The 14,202-nt window shown below is 39.4% G+C and overlaps 1 protein-coding gene across 1 annotated transcript in view; it reads right to left on the reverse strand.

Annotated features, from left to right (window-relative positions):
* Nucleotides 1-2,275: 2,275 nt before the first annotated feature.
* Nucleotides 2,276-14,202, reverse strand: part of LOC103804385 (protein MMS22-like) — a gene marked incomplete at its 3' end in the record, with an annotated part of 31,372 nt that continues 19,445 nt past the window's right edge. Inside the window, exons 9-12 of the mRNA XM_009076997.1 lie at nucleotides 13,640-13,819; nucleotides 8,224-8,286; nucleotides 3,316-3,435; nucleotides 2,276-2,496 (exon numbers count right to left, since the gene is read on the reverse strand). Of these exons, the coding sequence (XP_009075245.1) occupies nucleotides 2,276-2,496; nucleotides 3,316-3,435; nucleotides 8,224-8,286; nucleotides 13,640-13,819 (584 nt within the window). The remainder of the gene's footprint in view (nucleotides 2,497-3,315; nucleotides 3,436-8,223; nucleotides 8,287-13,639; nucleotides 13,820-14,202) is intronic.

Raw genomic sequence — 14,202 nt, forward strand, 5'->3', positions numbered from 1 at the left:
CCAAGTCCCTTTCTGATCAACAACACTCAAGTCACTCCTTCCCCAGCCTGTAGTTTTACATGGGGTTGTTGTGTCCCAAGTGCATGACCAACACTGAGCCTCACTGAACCTCTTCTCCTTTGTCCAACCTCTAGTACAAAGTTGAGCAGATGTTATGGGTGGACTCTGTACTTCAGCTGTGATGGTTGTCCTCCACACCATGCCTTCAAATCAATCAAGTTCAGCCCATGAGGGCTGCTAGGCAAGGAAGCTGCCAAATGGCATCTCTTGGCAACAGTTCACCATTCCTGAACTCCAGCATCTTCCCTAGAAACTCACTCATTTCCATGTGGAAATCAGCTACTGTTATACCTCCACAGTTCTGTGATCAAGGTGTCACCTATTTAACCAACACTAGATTAAAAAGGAGAGGAAGATTTCCAATGGAAAATTCCTCTGCTCCACAGTGTTTCACACCAAAATCTGTATCAACCTGTATTGCACATCTACTGTATGGACTGTAGACTACAAGTTTGGAAGAAAAGATGGAAACTGAGCCATTTGGAAACCTCTCTCCACAAGGAAGATATCAAGTAACTTTATCTGTATTGCTTATAGGACAGTGCTCAAATCACACATAGCTGATGGTGACACACACTGCTACTTTGGAACTTTAAATGAGTTGCCAAAAAGCAGAAAGATTTTACATAGACATCTTTCCTGTGACCTTTGCTTGAATCTGGACTGTTAAATAAACATCACCATTCCTATAAAAGAGGAGTAAGTTGAAAATGGCTTGTTTAAATTTTTGACTTGTGTGTTTAAAACCTTGGGTATACCCTTAATTCTTCATCTAAAGTAAGTTCCACGTACAGTAGTTAAACATCCATAAATGCTGTTTTCCTAATCTGTCACCTGGAAAAATAGTTGGAAATGGTGCTGAGGTTATCAAATCTAGCCACCAAAAATTACAGCAAATCCAATTAATGTTGTTTCATAGTAAATTACTACTGACAGGCATTTAGGTTTTTCATGCATCAATTAATGCTTGGTTAGCTGCTGAAAACAGAGTTCATCCCAAAATCATAGCTGTAGGCTGTTAAATTTTGCTACTTGGGTAATTGATTTTTTCAAGGTAGAAATGATGAATACTGGTTGAGCAGACTGATGCACTGTGTGCTGTGTATTATTATTCCCCCTCTTAAATTAGGGAAAGTAACAAGCTATAATAGCACAAAAATGTAAATATAATTTGGTTTCAGTCAGAACAGAGAAGGCTAATTAAAACTATGAAGTAAAGCAAGACACTGATACAGCAGCCAAAAACATATTGGTTTCTATGTAGTCGTAGTGATTTTTAAACCCAAACTTTACTGACTGTAACAACTTGTAAAGTGTACATAGCCATTAAGTATATTTTCCTTTTCTGATAGCCAAGATGATCCTTCTTTCTTGGTAGAAACATACCACATAACTTTGTAAGTTATGCATACACATGGGCATTTATTTATTTATTTATTACTGGCATATATGAAGATTTTACTAATGCTTAATAACATCTTAATTAAATTTATTAGCAATAAAATCTATTTGTAAAAGATCAGAATCAAAACCCTAAACTAAATTCTAAGCCTTCTACATCTAATGGAAATAAGTTTAGAACTTAGCACTTGTAATCATTAGTACAATCTCATTACTATAATAAAATCCATATGGATTAAATAAGCATATAAAACATCAAGAGTTTGATTTAGAGCATATATAGGGTTTTTATATCATGACTGTCTGAACTTCTTGATTAGCATACTTCAAAATTAATTCCAAAGAAAAAATTTGTGAAAAATTCTGGAAACCATTGAAAAGCAAATGAAAATACAAATGAAATTGCAGGCCTAGCAAGTGCCAGTCTGCCTGTTCTTGGACAATAAACACATGGCTTACATGCAGCTCAGGTATAATTTCTGTGCTTTAATTACATTACCTGCCTGACAACAGGGTTCTACCACTGCATAGGTTGCCAGTGCACCAAATTCCTGGCCAGGGGGACAAAGTAAATCATCACAGACTATGGATGCCAAGGTGATTCTTGGACCCAGCTCTTGGACCTAGTCATGGCCTCAGCTGGCAACAGAAACTTCAGGGAACAACTGCTTTCTTCAAATTATGAATCACCCTGGATCCTTCATCCCCTTTACTTTCTCATGGCCACAGCAACCTCCCACCTTGCACATGGCTGGAGGAGCCATTGACTCACTACACTTCCTACAAAGTGAAATCAACTCAACAGTGGCCGTACCGTCCTTTAATTTGCTTCCAAGGATGCACACCATTGTTCTCTTCTTTCATCATGCGTGCCAAAATGCTGAGAAAAATGAAGTAACTGTTGCTGGAATTGAACAGAGAAGGGATCTGCTGTTCACAGCAGCAACGCTTCGCCAACTCAAGCATGGACAACGAAGTCTTACTGATAATTGCCAGATCCTTCAGACCAAGCCAAGGGATAGTAAAGGAACTGTTCTAAAAGAATAAATGCAAAGTGAAAAGATTATAAATAACAATAAATGCTAATATTCCAAAGGCATAAGATGCAATACTTCCCACACAAAAAAAGGATATGCTGAAAGGCTCCAACGCAGCAGCTTGCCCAGGTAGCCACGACTTCTCCTATCTTTATTGACAGCTCACAAATACAGTATTTTTGCTTCCCATCCCCCACTGATCTCCTAACCTGAGCAGCACCTTCACATCTTTTCCTTTCTCAGCAGCAGGCTCACTGCAACCTTATAAAGGCGCTCCTATCTGGACACAGGGCACTGCAGCATCTCTTTGCCACCTTCACCCGGACATGGGACACCTTCTTCAGGAGGTCTTGATCACCCCCAAAATCAGGCACATCCTAGATGAATGTGGTTCAGGCTCTCTGCTCCCTGCATGAGGACTGTCCTCTCTGTGCTGCAAACCACTAAACTCAACAGTATTCGTGAAGCAACCAAAATGCTGCAGGTTTTGTGCTGGTTAGTCATATTTCTCCTACCACAACTCAAAAATAAAAATGCATTGTAACTCTATGCCAGGTGTTGTTACAAGATCTTAAAACCAGTAGTCCTAATGACAAGTAAAAATAAAAATAATTGCCACAGAATTTAATAGACCACAACATAAATTTCAACCTGATTTCATTAAATAAATGCAGCAAATTCAGAGTTACTGCCATTGACTAGGTAGTTTTACAGAAGCACAGAAATCAGCCTTGGCTACAGGAAAATCAGAATTAACCAGTAAAAATCAAGGACTGCCCACATGTAGGTTGATATTTTTATATATTCATCTACTCACCAGATTCTTGCTGTAATAATCCCAGAGTATGGTGACAACAGATAGGTTCAAGTCCCAGAAATTACACAAAGTTAAACAGCACTGAAGATGCATTCGTAAGTGTTCCTCTAACACACCAGCCTTGGAAAGGAAGCAACAAATTTATTGTAGGAGGGGAACATCACCTTGTCCATACATTAACCCAATGCTACCAGACTATTAACAGCAATTTCCTAATACAAAAATCATTTGTAATTATATACTGCTGAGTAAATGCATCTGCTAATACAAGCAACGAACCAGAATGTAAAAGCTCACAACTGCATCCTGCAATCCAGCCAATGTAATAGTTCATCACAGAATCACACAATCATTTAGGCTGAAAAAGAACTCTGAGATCATTAAGTCCAGCCTTTGACTGATCACCACCTCGTCAATTAGACCATGGCACTAAGTGCCATGTCCAGTCATTTCTTGAACACCTCCAGGGATGGTGATTCCACCACCTCCCTGGGCAACCTGTTCCCATGTCTGACAACCCTTTCCATGAAGAAAGTCCTCCTGATGTACAGCCTGAACCTCCCCTGGCACAGCTGGAGGCTATGTCCTCTTGTCCTGACACGAGTTGGCTGGGGGACCAGTCCCCACCTTGCTACGAGCTCCTTTCAATTAGTTGTGGAGAGTGATAAGATCATCCTGAACCTTCTTTTCTCCAGGCACCCACAAAGCTGTAAACACTTTAAGGTAACAGCCAACTCAACACATTGAGTCTCACTTGAAACATGACTGCACGATGCAGCACCTCAGGAAACAGTAAATGGGGCACTAGCCATGCTGAATGCATGAATTAGCTGAACACTTAAAGCCTTTCTGTCACCCAAGTCCCATGTGTCATGATCGACACAAGGAAGATGCAGCCACCTGAGAACTCATGTTTCCCTGTGCAATATTCCAAACAGGGGAAAATTTTCTTTGTGAATCACATTCCTTCTCAAACCTCTGCTACATGGTTATATTGCTAACATCCTGGATAGTAAGGCTGGTAAAAGGTCTGGAAAACACATGATATGAGGAAGGGCTGAGGGAATTTGGCTTATTTAGGCTTGAGAAGAGGCTCAGGGGTGACTTCATGGATCTCTCCAACTCCCTGACAGGGTTGGAGAGAGGTGGGGGATGTGTGTCCTGCCATGGCTGCAGGGAGAGGAGTAGAGGGATGGCTGAGCTGAGCCAGGGGAGAGTCAGATTAGATGTTAGGAGAAATGTTTTCCCTGTTAGGGTGTTAGGCACTGGAATATTGCCCAGGGAGGTGGTGGAGTCACCACCCCTGGAAGTGTTTTAGAGGTGTCTGGATCTGACCATGGAGGATCTGGTTTAGAGGTTCCAGCAGTGACAGGTTAATAGTTGAACTCGATGATCTTAAAAGTCTCCTCCAACCTTGATCATTCCATGATTCTTTGATTTTAGAATGCCTTTATATTTCCATGGGTGCTGTTACCAAACTTGTCATGTTCTCTGTGTTTAGGCACCAGGATAATGTGAGCAAAGTCTGTAGACTATGCCAAAGCAATGCCAGTTGGCCTTTCTGTTACTTTAATACTTCCCAATATTTATCTTCAATTCATATTACAGTGGTAGATCCTGAATTATGTCCGAAGCTCAACCAGCTCAGAAAATGCTTAAATTAATGAACTAAGTAAATAGTCACCTGTGCCAGGTAATAGAAAAACATAGCATTAGGTTGTGTTGAGATTTGTTGGGGTTTTTTTGTTTTGTTTCTTTAGGGAGTTATTTTTGTTTGAAAACCTCTTTCCTTAAGTACCTGTTACTGGAAGAGCAGGACTTTGTACAAGGGCATATAGTGATAGGACAAGGGGGAATGGCTTTAAACTTGAAAGATTGTAGGGTTAGATTAGATATTAGGAAGAAATTCTTAACTCTGAGGGTGGTGAGACACTGGCACACATTGTCCAGAGAAGTTGTGGATGCCCCATCCCTGGAAGAGCTCAAGGCCAGTTTGGATGGTGCTTTGAGCAATCCCCATGGAAGAGGGACTGGAATTAAATGATCTTTAAGGCCTCTTCCAACCCAAACCATTCTATGGTTCTATGACTTCTGCTCCTACCCACAATGCTACTTCTTGTGGCTTACTATGTCTTAGATCTGCTTTTTTTTTCCCCGTTTCCCATGCCACACAAACGAGCCTCACTCATTAACTCATCTCTACCTGGCTATACATTCACATGGAAAACTTGATTTGCTACCCTTTATCAGAACACTGTAAACAATTACACAATCACCTACAATAACTTCTAATCATGTTTGCCTTCTGTTCTCATGAAAAATTAATATAGGGCATGTGGTTTCTAAAGTGGAACATCTCTAAAACCACTTCTAAATTGAAAAGACATTTTCACTTATAGAAAATAATATATGTAAGACATTATGATTAACATACAAACCCCACTGAAAGAGGAAAGTAACTCTCCAGTAGAGACTCATTAAAAATACACAAAATGATTCAAATGGAGTAAAAATATGTACAAATGAAAGGTGATAGTCAAGTAGTTTTTTATTTATGACATAACTAGCTACTCAATCAACAGACTTCCCCAAACCTAACAATCTTGCACCAAAAAACAAGACACAGAACAGCTGCTATTTTTATCATGAATAAAAGCAGCAGTCTTGATGTGAAACAAAAAAACTGCAGCTGAGCATATCTATTTCTCTAGAGGGATCTCCCCAGCTGCAAAAGATGTCGCAAACGAAAACACACAACCTTCAGATAGGGAAAGCTTAGTCTTCAAGCTGTATTTTATGCCTAGGATTATGTTTAGGATCTAATTCAACAAACAGTGACTGCTTCAGTTAAATTAATTCAACAATAAACATGATGTTGTGAGTGGCTTCAATTTGAACCATTACTTATCTGTCCGACAATAGTTTTAGAACAGTTTCCAAAACCAAGATAGTACCCAAGGCTTTATCACAAATTTAATATGAAAGAGTCCTCCAGACTTCAAATATCCCTGGGATTAATGGATTCTCTCATTGCTTTTTTGCTTAAATGGTCTCCTGCACTGCTGGAAATATTATCAGAACTCTTGAGGAAGTCAGCTTTTAATTTATCGCAGAAGGGAGGAACACCAGATACTATCAAAATGATAGTACTATCTAAACACAACATTTTTCTCTTATGACCTCCTACTGTAGTAACAAAATTGGTTTCCTAGAAATCCAACAAACACTCCTCTATCTCTTTTAAAGTAGAATTAAACAAAAAAAAAAAGTACAGTAAAAGTACGAGGCAGAAACGAAACAACATGAAGCACTTACTTGCTAAAATGAAAAAGCTAATAAGACAGACTGTTATTAGTTCTTATGAACTAAAAAGCTTTTGATTCTCACAATAAAATTTCATAAACACAAATTCATCTTACACTGACAATCCATATATTTAGTCAGTTTGATGTTGCCTCATACACAAGTACAGCTATGGTAATATTCCTATTACAACAATTTTCATTTTATAGTACAAATGGAATTGTAAACCAGCTCTATGTTTGTTATTAGCCCAATAAGAGAATTCTAAATTAGAACAGAAGTAGGAAACACCTCATGTAACTAGTTTCCCAATAAATGGCCCTTTTTTGTGATCCTTCTGGTCCAGCAAAGGGCAACGAAGATGATGAAGGGACTTGAGGAGCAACTCATTGATGAGGAAAGGCTGAGAGGGACCTCAGTAATGTATTCAAGGACATGAACAGGGAGTGCCAAGAGGATGATCAGACTCTGCTCAGTGGGGGAAACCAATAAAACAAGAGGGAACAGCAAAAACTGATGCACGAGAAGTTCCACCTGAATATGAAGAGGAACTTCTTTCCTGTGCAGTCACTGAGCACTGAACACATTGCCCAGATTGCAGGGCCAGGAGTTGGACTACATGACCCTCAAGGGTCCCTTCCAACTCTGATTATTCTGTGATTCTGTGAAATATTTCCTTGTAAATACTATAGTTGTAACAAGTATTGTTCCACATTCCAGCTTCAGCTACAGTTGTTGCTACTGCATGGGCAAGGCAGCAATAATAATTACAAACCAGAAGAACTTATTCCTCTTCTGCTTTCAATAACAGAACTTTGCAGAATTTCTCTTCATTTGATTTGAGACCAAATAAAAAACTAAACATGTTTCTTCTTGCCTTAAATGTACACAAATCAAGAAATTATTTTTATAGGTGTCCTTAATACAACATTTGCAATTTGCACCATGCAACTTCAGAACAAATTAACAGAGCTACAACGTAACATATTTAAAAATGTGATGAACAGCAAATTTAAAAGCATTTTAAAAGGAGGTCAATTCTGACCTCTGGGCCATGAAGCATTGCATTAACAGTTCTGCAGAAAGAAAAATGATAAGGTATGAAATGAGTGCTCAGAAACTAGAACCTTATCAGTAAGAGTTTGATTCAAGCCTGTAAGACAAATTGCTCAGCAAGGCAAGTCACCTTCCCGCTGTGATGAGGATATAGCTGAATTTTCAATGCTACTGACTATCTCCTTCATCATGTCTCCTCAACTTGATATCCTTACATTCAGCATCTGGTTTACATTTTCTAAGCACCCAGTTCTTATTCTGAATACATCTTGTCTGAGTAGCCATATACCTACCCTTCCAGGATAATTATCTTTTGCCTTTACCTGACAATTCAGCATCAAGCACAACCACTTTAAAGAAAGTGTAACTGCTAACAAGAAGGAAACTGTATACTGCCATAGTTCAGCTACATCAAGGATGTTCATTTACCAGTAGTGAAAACACTAGGATTCCAAAAATACTCTTGCTAGTTGGACTTTGTTTCATGCACTGTCTTTTCCTGAAAGCATCCCTGACACTTGTTCGTTATTCCTTCCTTTACACACTTACTTGAGCATCAGTGGATTTTTTAAGGAGTTCTTCCACAAATTTCCAATTGGATTCCTTCTTTTTCTGAAAAAATAATTATCATCAATGTGAAATAGCATCTATATTCCTTACAGGAAGCATTATGCAATAAGATGAAAATAAGCAGGCAAAATATTTCCAGAAATATTTCAATTCATGACAGCACATTGTAGTCAACACTGAAAACAGCTTTTTTTGTTCTATGAGTGTAATTGATATCTCTCCTAAAAATTAGCCCTCAAAAACCAGACAGAAATAAAGCATATGCAACTTGAACTGCTTTAACTCACTCCTCTGCAACCTCAACCTTCACTTTTAATAGAGAAGCAAAACATTCAGGCATTTTTCATTAGTACAAGCAATATTTCATACAGTTTTTCTTGAATGTTCTATAAAAAGGAAGATATAGAGGGTAAGAAGGAAAAAAAAGAAACAATGTCACATTTTCTTGGGTTTGTTTTAATTTTCAATGTGAAAAACATTTCTAACTCATTTTTCCCAGGACAACCATTAAGGATTGGTTTGGCCAATCCAGTAAGGAGTTGGGCAGGGCAGTTCAAATATGGTCCATAATTAATATTCTTTATGTTGGGAAGAGAGATCCATTTCAATCAACCAATCCATGCTAGTGAAGTAAAAAACAGTTACATGGCAAAGTATATTAAAAAGAGAAAAAAATCCCACGCATATTTTGGCAAATTGGGAAAGAAGAGGGTAGAAATCTCTGCAACTAAGGCCACTTTCTCAGGGGAAAAAAAAGAAAAGCAACAAGGCCAACATAGAATTCTAGGAAGACCAACACCTCTTATACTCAGTTGAATTTATAGCTTGTGTAGGTAACTGGGTGTGTGAACACAGTACTTTCACCATTGTCCTACCTTACTTACCAACACTATCAACAACTGTTAAGCCTTTTAGATTATTCTGCAGATTGCTGTCCTTTAAATGTTGGTACAGAACTTCAAGAGCATTTTATGCATTGGCAATTGAAATATAATTACTTTCCAGTGCTCCATCCTCCTCTGCTACTGACCACCTAGTTAATGCTGTGACTTGGGGACAGTTCCACACAGAACTCCAGAGAACACCAAGATCATTTTAAAGATGAACTAATACTGAAGTAGCACAACTTGACTACTTGGTAGCTTTACATTTTTGCACAACAGGAGAAAGAAAATTCTGAAAGATAGCCAGTGGCAGCAAGTCACAGTCTGTAGACTGTTTAAGGAACAAATATGAAAGGACAGATCTACAGAGAGTTACACCCAAGCTGTGAGTTCACAACTCAGGAACTTGAGCTGTATCAATTAAGGAGTTCCCACTGCTTCTCCCTCATCATCCTGTCAGCTGTTCTTTCTGCCCTCACAGCTGTAGCATGCCACTGCTCAGATGTTCTGCTACTTCTGTTTGTGGGACACAGCGTGAACCAGAACAGTGAACACACCCAGAGCTTTAGGAGGGGAAGAAAGAATGAAAAAGGGAGTAGGATCTGACCTAGGTCATAGAACAGGGACACAAATAGTTGTGCCAAAACAGCAGAGGACATATCATGCCTAGGGCAGTAAAGAGGATTTGAGCTGTTATTGATACCAAAGGCTTTGGATCATGAAACCAGAGCTAGCATCCTGTCAGAAGTCACTGCATCAACAAATAGCCAAGGAGTAAAGGCAGCACTTCAACCATGAGTAAAAGCCAGGAGTGCACAACCAGCATTCCCAGACAGCTCTGGCTAGTACTGCCATCAGATTTTTGACTGCTGTATTTTAGAGCCTGATGTTATGTGAATATCTACACACTGGCATGGCTCTACAGCACACCCTGAGTAAAGCTAATCAAGGGCTCAAAGGTCAGATCTATCAGCAATGAGTAGATATTAAGGGAGTTATGCTGAATGGCTATGAGACCACTGAATGTCTGGATCAGCCTGCTCAGAACATGTTTTTAGCAGTCCCATTGTCCAAGGACATGTTTTATGCAATAGGTGTGTATTGCCAAGGTTCCAGCTCATCTGCAGTATGCAGATCACCTTACAAGATCCTGGAGTAATCTAGGGCAAACTCCTGACACCAACTGGAGTTGATTACAAGAGTGCATCTAGGTTCAGCCCAAACTCAGGAAAGAATGACACCAACCACCTGCTGCACTCTTTTTTAGCCATGATTGTCTCTGTATTTTAACAGACTTGCTTCATTCAAATCCCTATAGATTTACATCCTAACAGTATTCCCTACTTCATTGGCAATATGGCATGGCAACTGTTAACAATACATTCTTGTCAGAGAATATGTAGAACCTCCAGCTCTCCTACTCCAAATCTGGTGGCTTCAAAAATTCTCCCTCCACCTCCTAAAAGTCCTAAAAATCAACATATTCTGGAAAATTTATGATGCATAAAAGAGCAGCAAAAGCCAAAAACTTGAGCTGTGACCCTCTGGATTTGCAGGAAGAAACTTTTGCAAGGACTAACAGCTGACTACATGAAAAAGCCATACTAGGCTTCTCAGCTGGAAGTCCATGTTTGCATATCTTGCCATGTAGTCATTTCAGCTTATTCTACTCAAATGCAAGAATTCTTAGCCTCAAGTAACTCTGCCTATATTACCCTAGCCCACAGGATATTGAAATTGACCCCTGCAATGTTCAGAAGTAGCAAATTTTCTCATCAGGTCCCATTTGGGTTTTAAATGTACAAATCCTGCTTTTCAGAAGAATGAAGTGGGACCTGAGTGGGGGGATATGGAAAGAGAGATGTACTGTACATCCCTCAGAACAGAGTCTCTAAGAAACCTGGCCAAAGTTATCTAGCTTAAAAAAATGGTTTCATGTGTGTGAACAATAAATTCAGCATATATGAATCATTGCATATTCAAAATTACGTTATATGAGCTAAAGGGGGAAAAAATAAAAAAGCAGCAAGTCTGAAACCTATTTAGAATTTTAAAAGCTTTCCTAACAACCTCAAGGCCATGCAGACCACATTAAAAAATTGAAAATCTTCCACAGATGACATAGGCTTAGAGGCAATTTTTGCTAGAGAGCACATGAATAACCAACATTATGACACATCGCCCTCCCACCTCTGATCACAGTTAATTAAAAGAAAGCATGTGTCACGAAGCTATAGCATCAGATGTTTAACCAACAAAACAGGAGCCCTGTTTTGAGCCCCAATGTAATTCCACTGGCTTCACAAATTTACATCACACACTACTTTACCTTATAATGTTCAAAGAATGTTTGAGGTTGTAATTTGGGGAGGGGGACAGGACCTAAAGAAATGGTTACCAACAACTACCTAGGACAGATTACATTGTTGTGGTGTGTGAAAAGGCACTGATGCTACAGATTTTTGGATGCAAGGACAGGGATCCCTGGACAAACTCAGTCACACTCAGAAATGCAAAGCACAGCTAACAGTTTGAACATAGAGGCTACTAGAAATATCAAGAGGAGAGTGCACAGGATTGTCCCATGATTTACAAATGAAGACTTGGAAATTCACTTCTCCCAGGTGGGCTCCAAGGAAAAAATATCATTTAATCTTGGGCAAGTCACTTCCTGTCACTGCATCTCTGATTCCTACTTTAAAATAAGAACAACAGCAATCCTTTTTTTCCACTCTACATCTCTTTTGGCTTATGTAAATAATATAGTGCCTGGGGCAAAAAAAAATTTCTCATGAGGCTAAATACATAGTATCTATCAGTATGAGATACAAGGAGTAAAATCCAGTGATCAAAGTAAACAGTATCACTGCACTTGGATTAGGGCATTAAATGTAAGAAACCCAGTACAAATGTCTGCTTCACACTGACTTCTGTATTCAACCTGGGAATAACCTTTTCTCTCACAGAATCATCAAGGTTGGAAGACACCTCTAAGATCGAGTCCAACCATTAACCTGTGACTCTGCTGAAACCCCTAAACCCTAAACTATATCCTCCAGTGCCAGATCCAGACACCTCTTAAACACTTCCAGGGATAGTGACTCCTCCACCTCCCTGGGCAATCTATTCCACTGCCTGAACACCCTAACAGGGAAAACATTTCTCCTAACATCTAATCTGACTCTCCCCTGTCTCAGCTTATGACCATGCCTTCTGTAATGCCAAGTTCTTCACAATGACATCCACAGACAAGAACCTGATTAACTGGGGATTGGCTCTAGTGTTGTGAACCAAGAACCATAGAGCCTCTCAAACAATCCCCCACCAACAGGATGGGGGAGAGAATCAGAAGGATAAAAGCTAGAAAAACTCATGGGTTGAGATAAAGACAGTTTAATAGAGAAAGCAAAAGCTGCACAAACAAGCAGAGCAAAACAAGGAATTCAATCACTGCTTCCCATAATCAGGAGGTGTTCAGCATCTCCAGAAGGGCAGGGACCATCATGTGTAATGGTTCCTTGGGAAGACAAACACCATCACTCCAGATGTCCTCCCACTTTATATACTGAGCATGGTGTCCTATGGTATGGAATATCCCTCTGGTCAGTTTGGGTCACCTGTCCCAGCTGTGTCTCCTCCCAATCTTCCATGCACTCCCAACTCCCCTACCAGAGTGACAGTGAGGAAAGCAGCAAAGGCCTTGGCTCTGTGTGAGCTCTGCTCAGCAACAACAAAAACATCTCTGCATTATCAACCCTGTGTTCTGCACAGATCCTAAACACAGCCCCATAGTAGCCACTGGGAAGAAAGTTAATTCCACTTCAGCCCAAACCAGCATATCTAGAGCCAGAAGAAAAATCCAAGACCATTTTCAAAAGGAAGTATCTTGCAACTTACTGCCAGAATTTCCTAAACCAAAGCTTGATTTCAACAGTTTAGACAAATGTCTCTTAGTAGCACACCAATATATGAATCAAGCTCTATACACATATATAGATGCACCTTATCATGCCATTGTTGTGATGCAAAGGAAATGCAATTAGACAGATGGAAATTTATCCAGAGCAGAGCTAACACTTGAAAGAAATAAAGAAAGGTGGCATTAATAATTACACAGTCGATGTTTGAGGTTTATACCTCGTACAGCACAACCTAATGTGTTCAGTTCCTAAAACTACAAACACAGTGAAGCATGCATGCTGCAGGCAGACAGTCTTAAAACATATGCTGCATCATTAAGTATATGTGCTACTAACCAGTTGGGATATTTCAAGCTTCCTTAATGCAGTAGTCTACTGAATATCTGGTGTATAACATGAATATGTCAGGGGCTCCTGGAATGTTTACTGACTTGTACAAAGCTCATCTAAACACCACCAACCTTAAAAGACTTCAAGGAGTCTGAAAATTCCTGTGTTACAACAGGAATTGTTTTCTGTCAACAAAAAATAACCAAAGATATCAAAATCAGTGACAACAACTTTTAGGCATTTAGGAGAAAGCATACTTACCTTTTCATCTAGATTTCCATTACGGTCAAACTGGTAGAGTGATGCTAGATGACTAATAATCCACCAGCTAAAACTCAATGGGTCTTTACATGGCACTGTTTCAAAACCAGACATCGTTTCAGAACCACTTGGCCTTTCAAAGATGTTCTTCAGAGTTTTGTTCACAAAGGCCCAGAAACACTGTAGAAAATGCAAAAGTTAATTTGAAGTGTGCTGAATCACAAAGTCGATGTTAACAATTTTCTCTACAATACTGTCCTATTGATTAACTTGCTTTTACAGAGAACAAGCAAGATGACAGTCTTTTAAAGAAAATAACAAAAAGCAGTGGCCTGGATTACCACAGAAAATGCAGAGATATATTATAAAGTCCTCTCTCAAATGTCAGTGGAGAGAAGGACAAGCTTAGAGCACAATGGTGCAAGACTTCACAGGTAAAATTATAAGCTGATAGAATCAAAGAATCATCAAGGCTGGAGGAGACCTCTAAAATCATTGAGTCCAACCATTAACCTGCCACTCTGCTGAAAACCCTAAACCATATCCTCCAGCATCAGATCCAG

The sequence above is a fragment of the Acanthisitta chloris genome, unplaced genomic scaffold, assembly GCF_000695815.1.
Source record: "Acanthisitta chloris isolate BGI_N310 unplaced genomic scaffold, ASM69581v1 scaffold7666, whole genome shotgun sequence".
NCBI lineage: Eukaryota > Metazoa > Chordata > Aves > Passeriformes > Acanthisittidae > Acanthisitta > Acanthisitta chloris.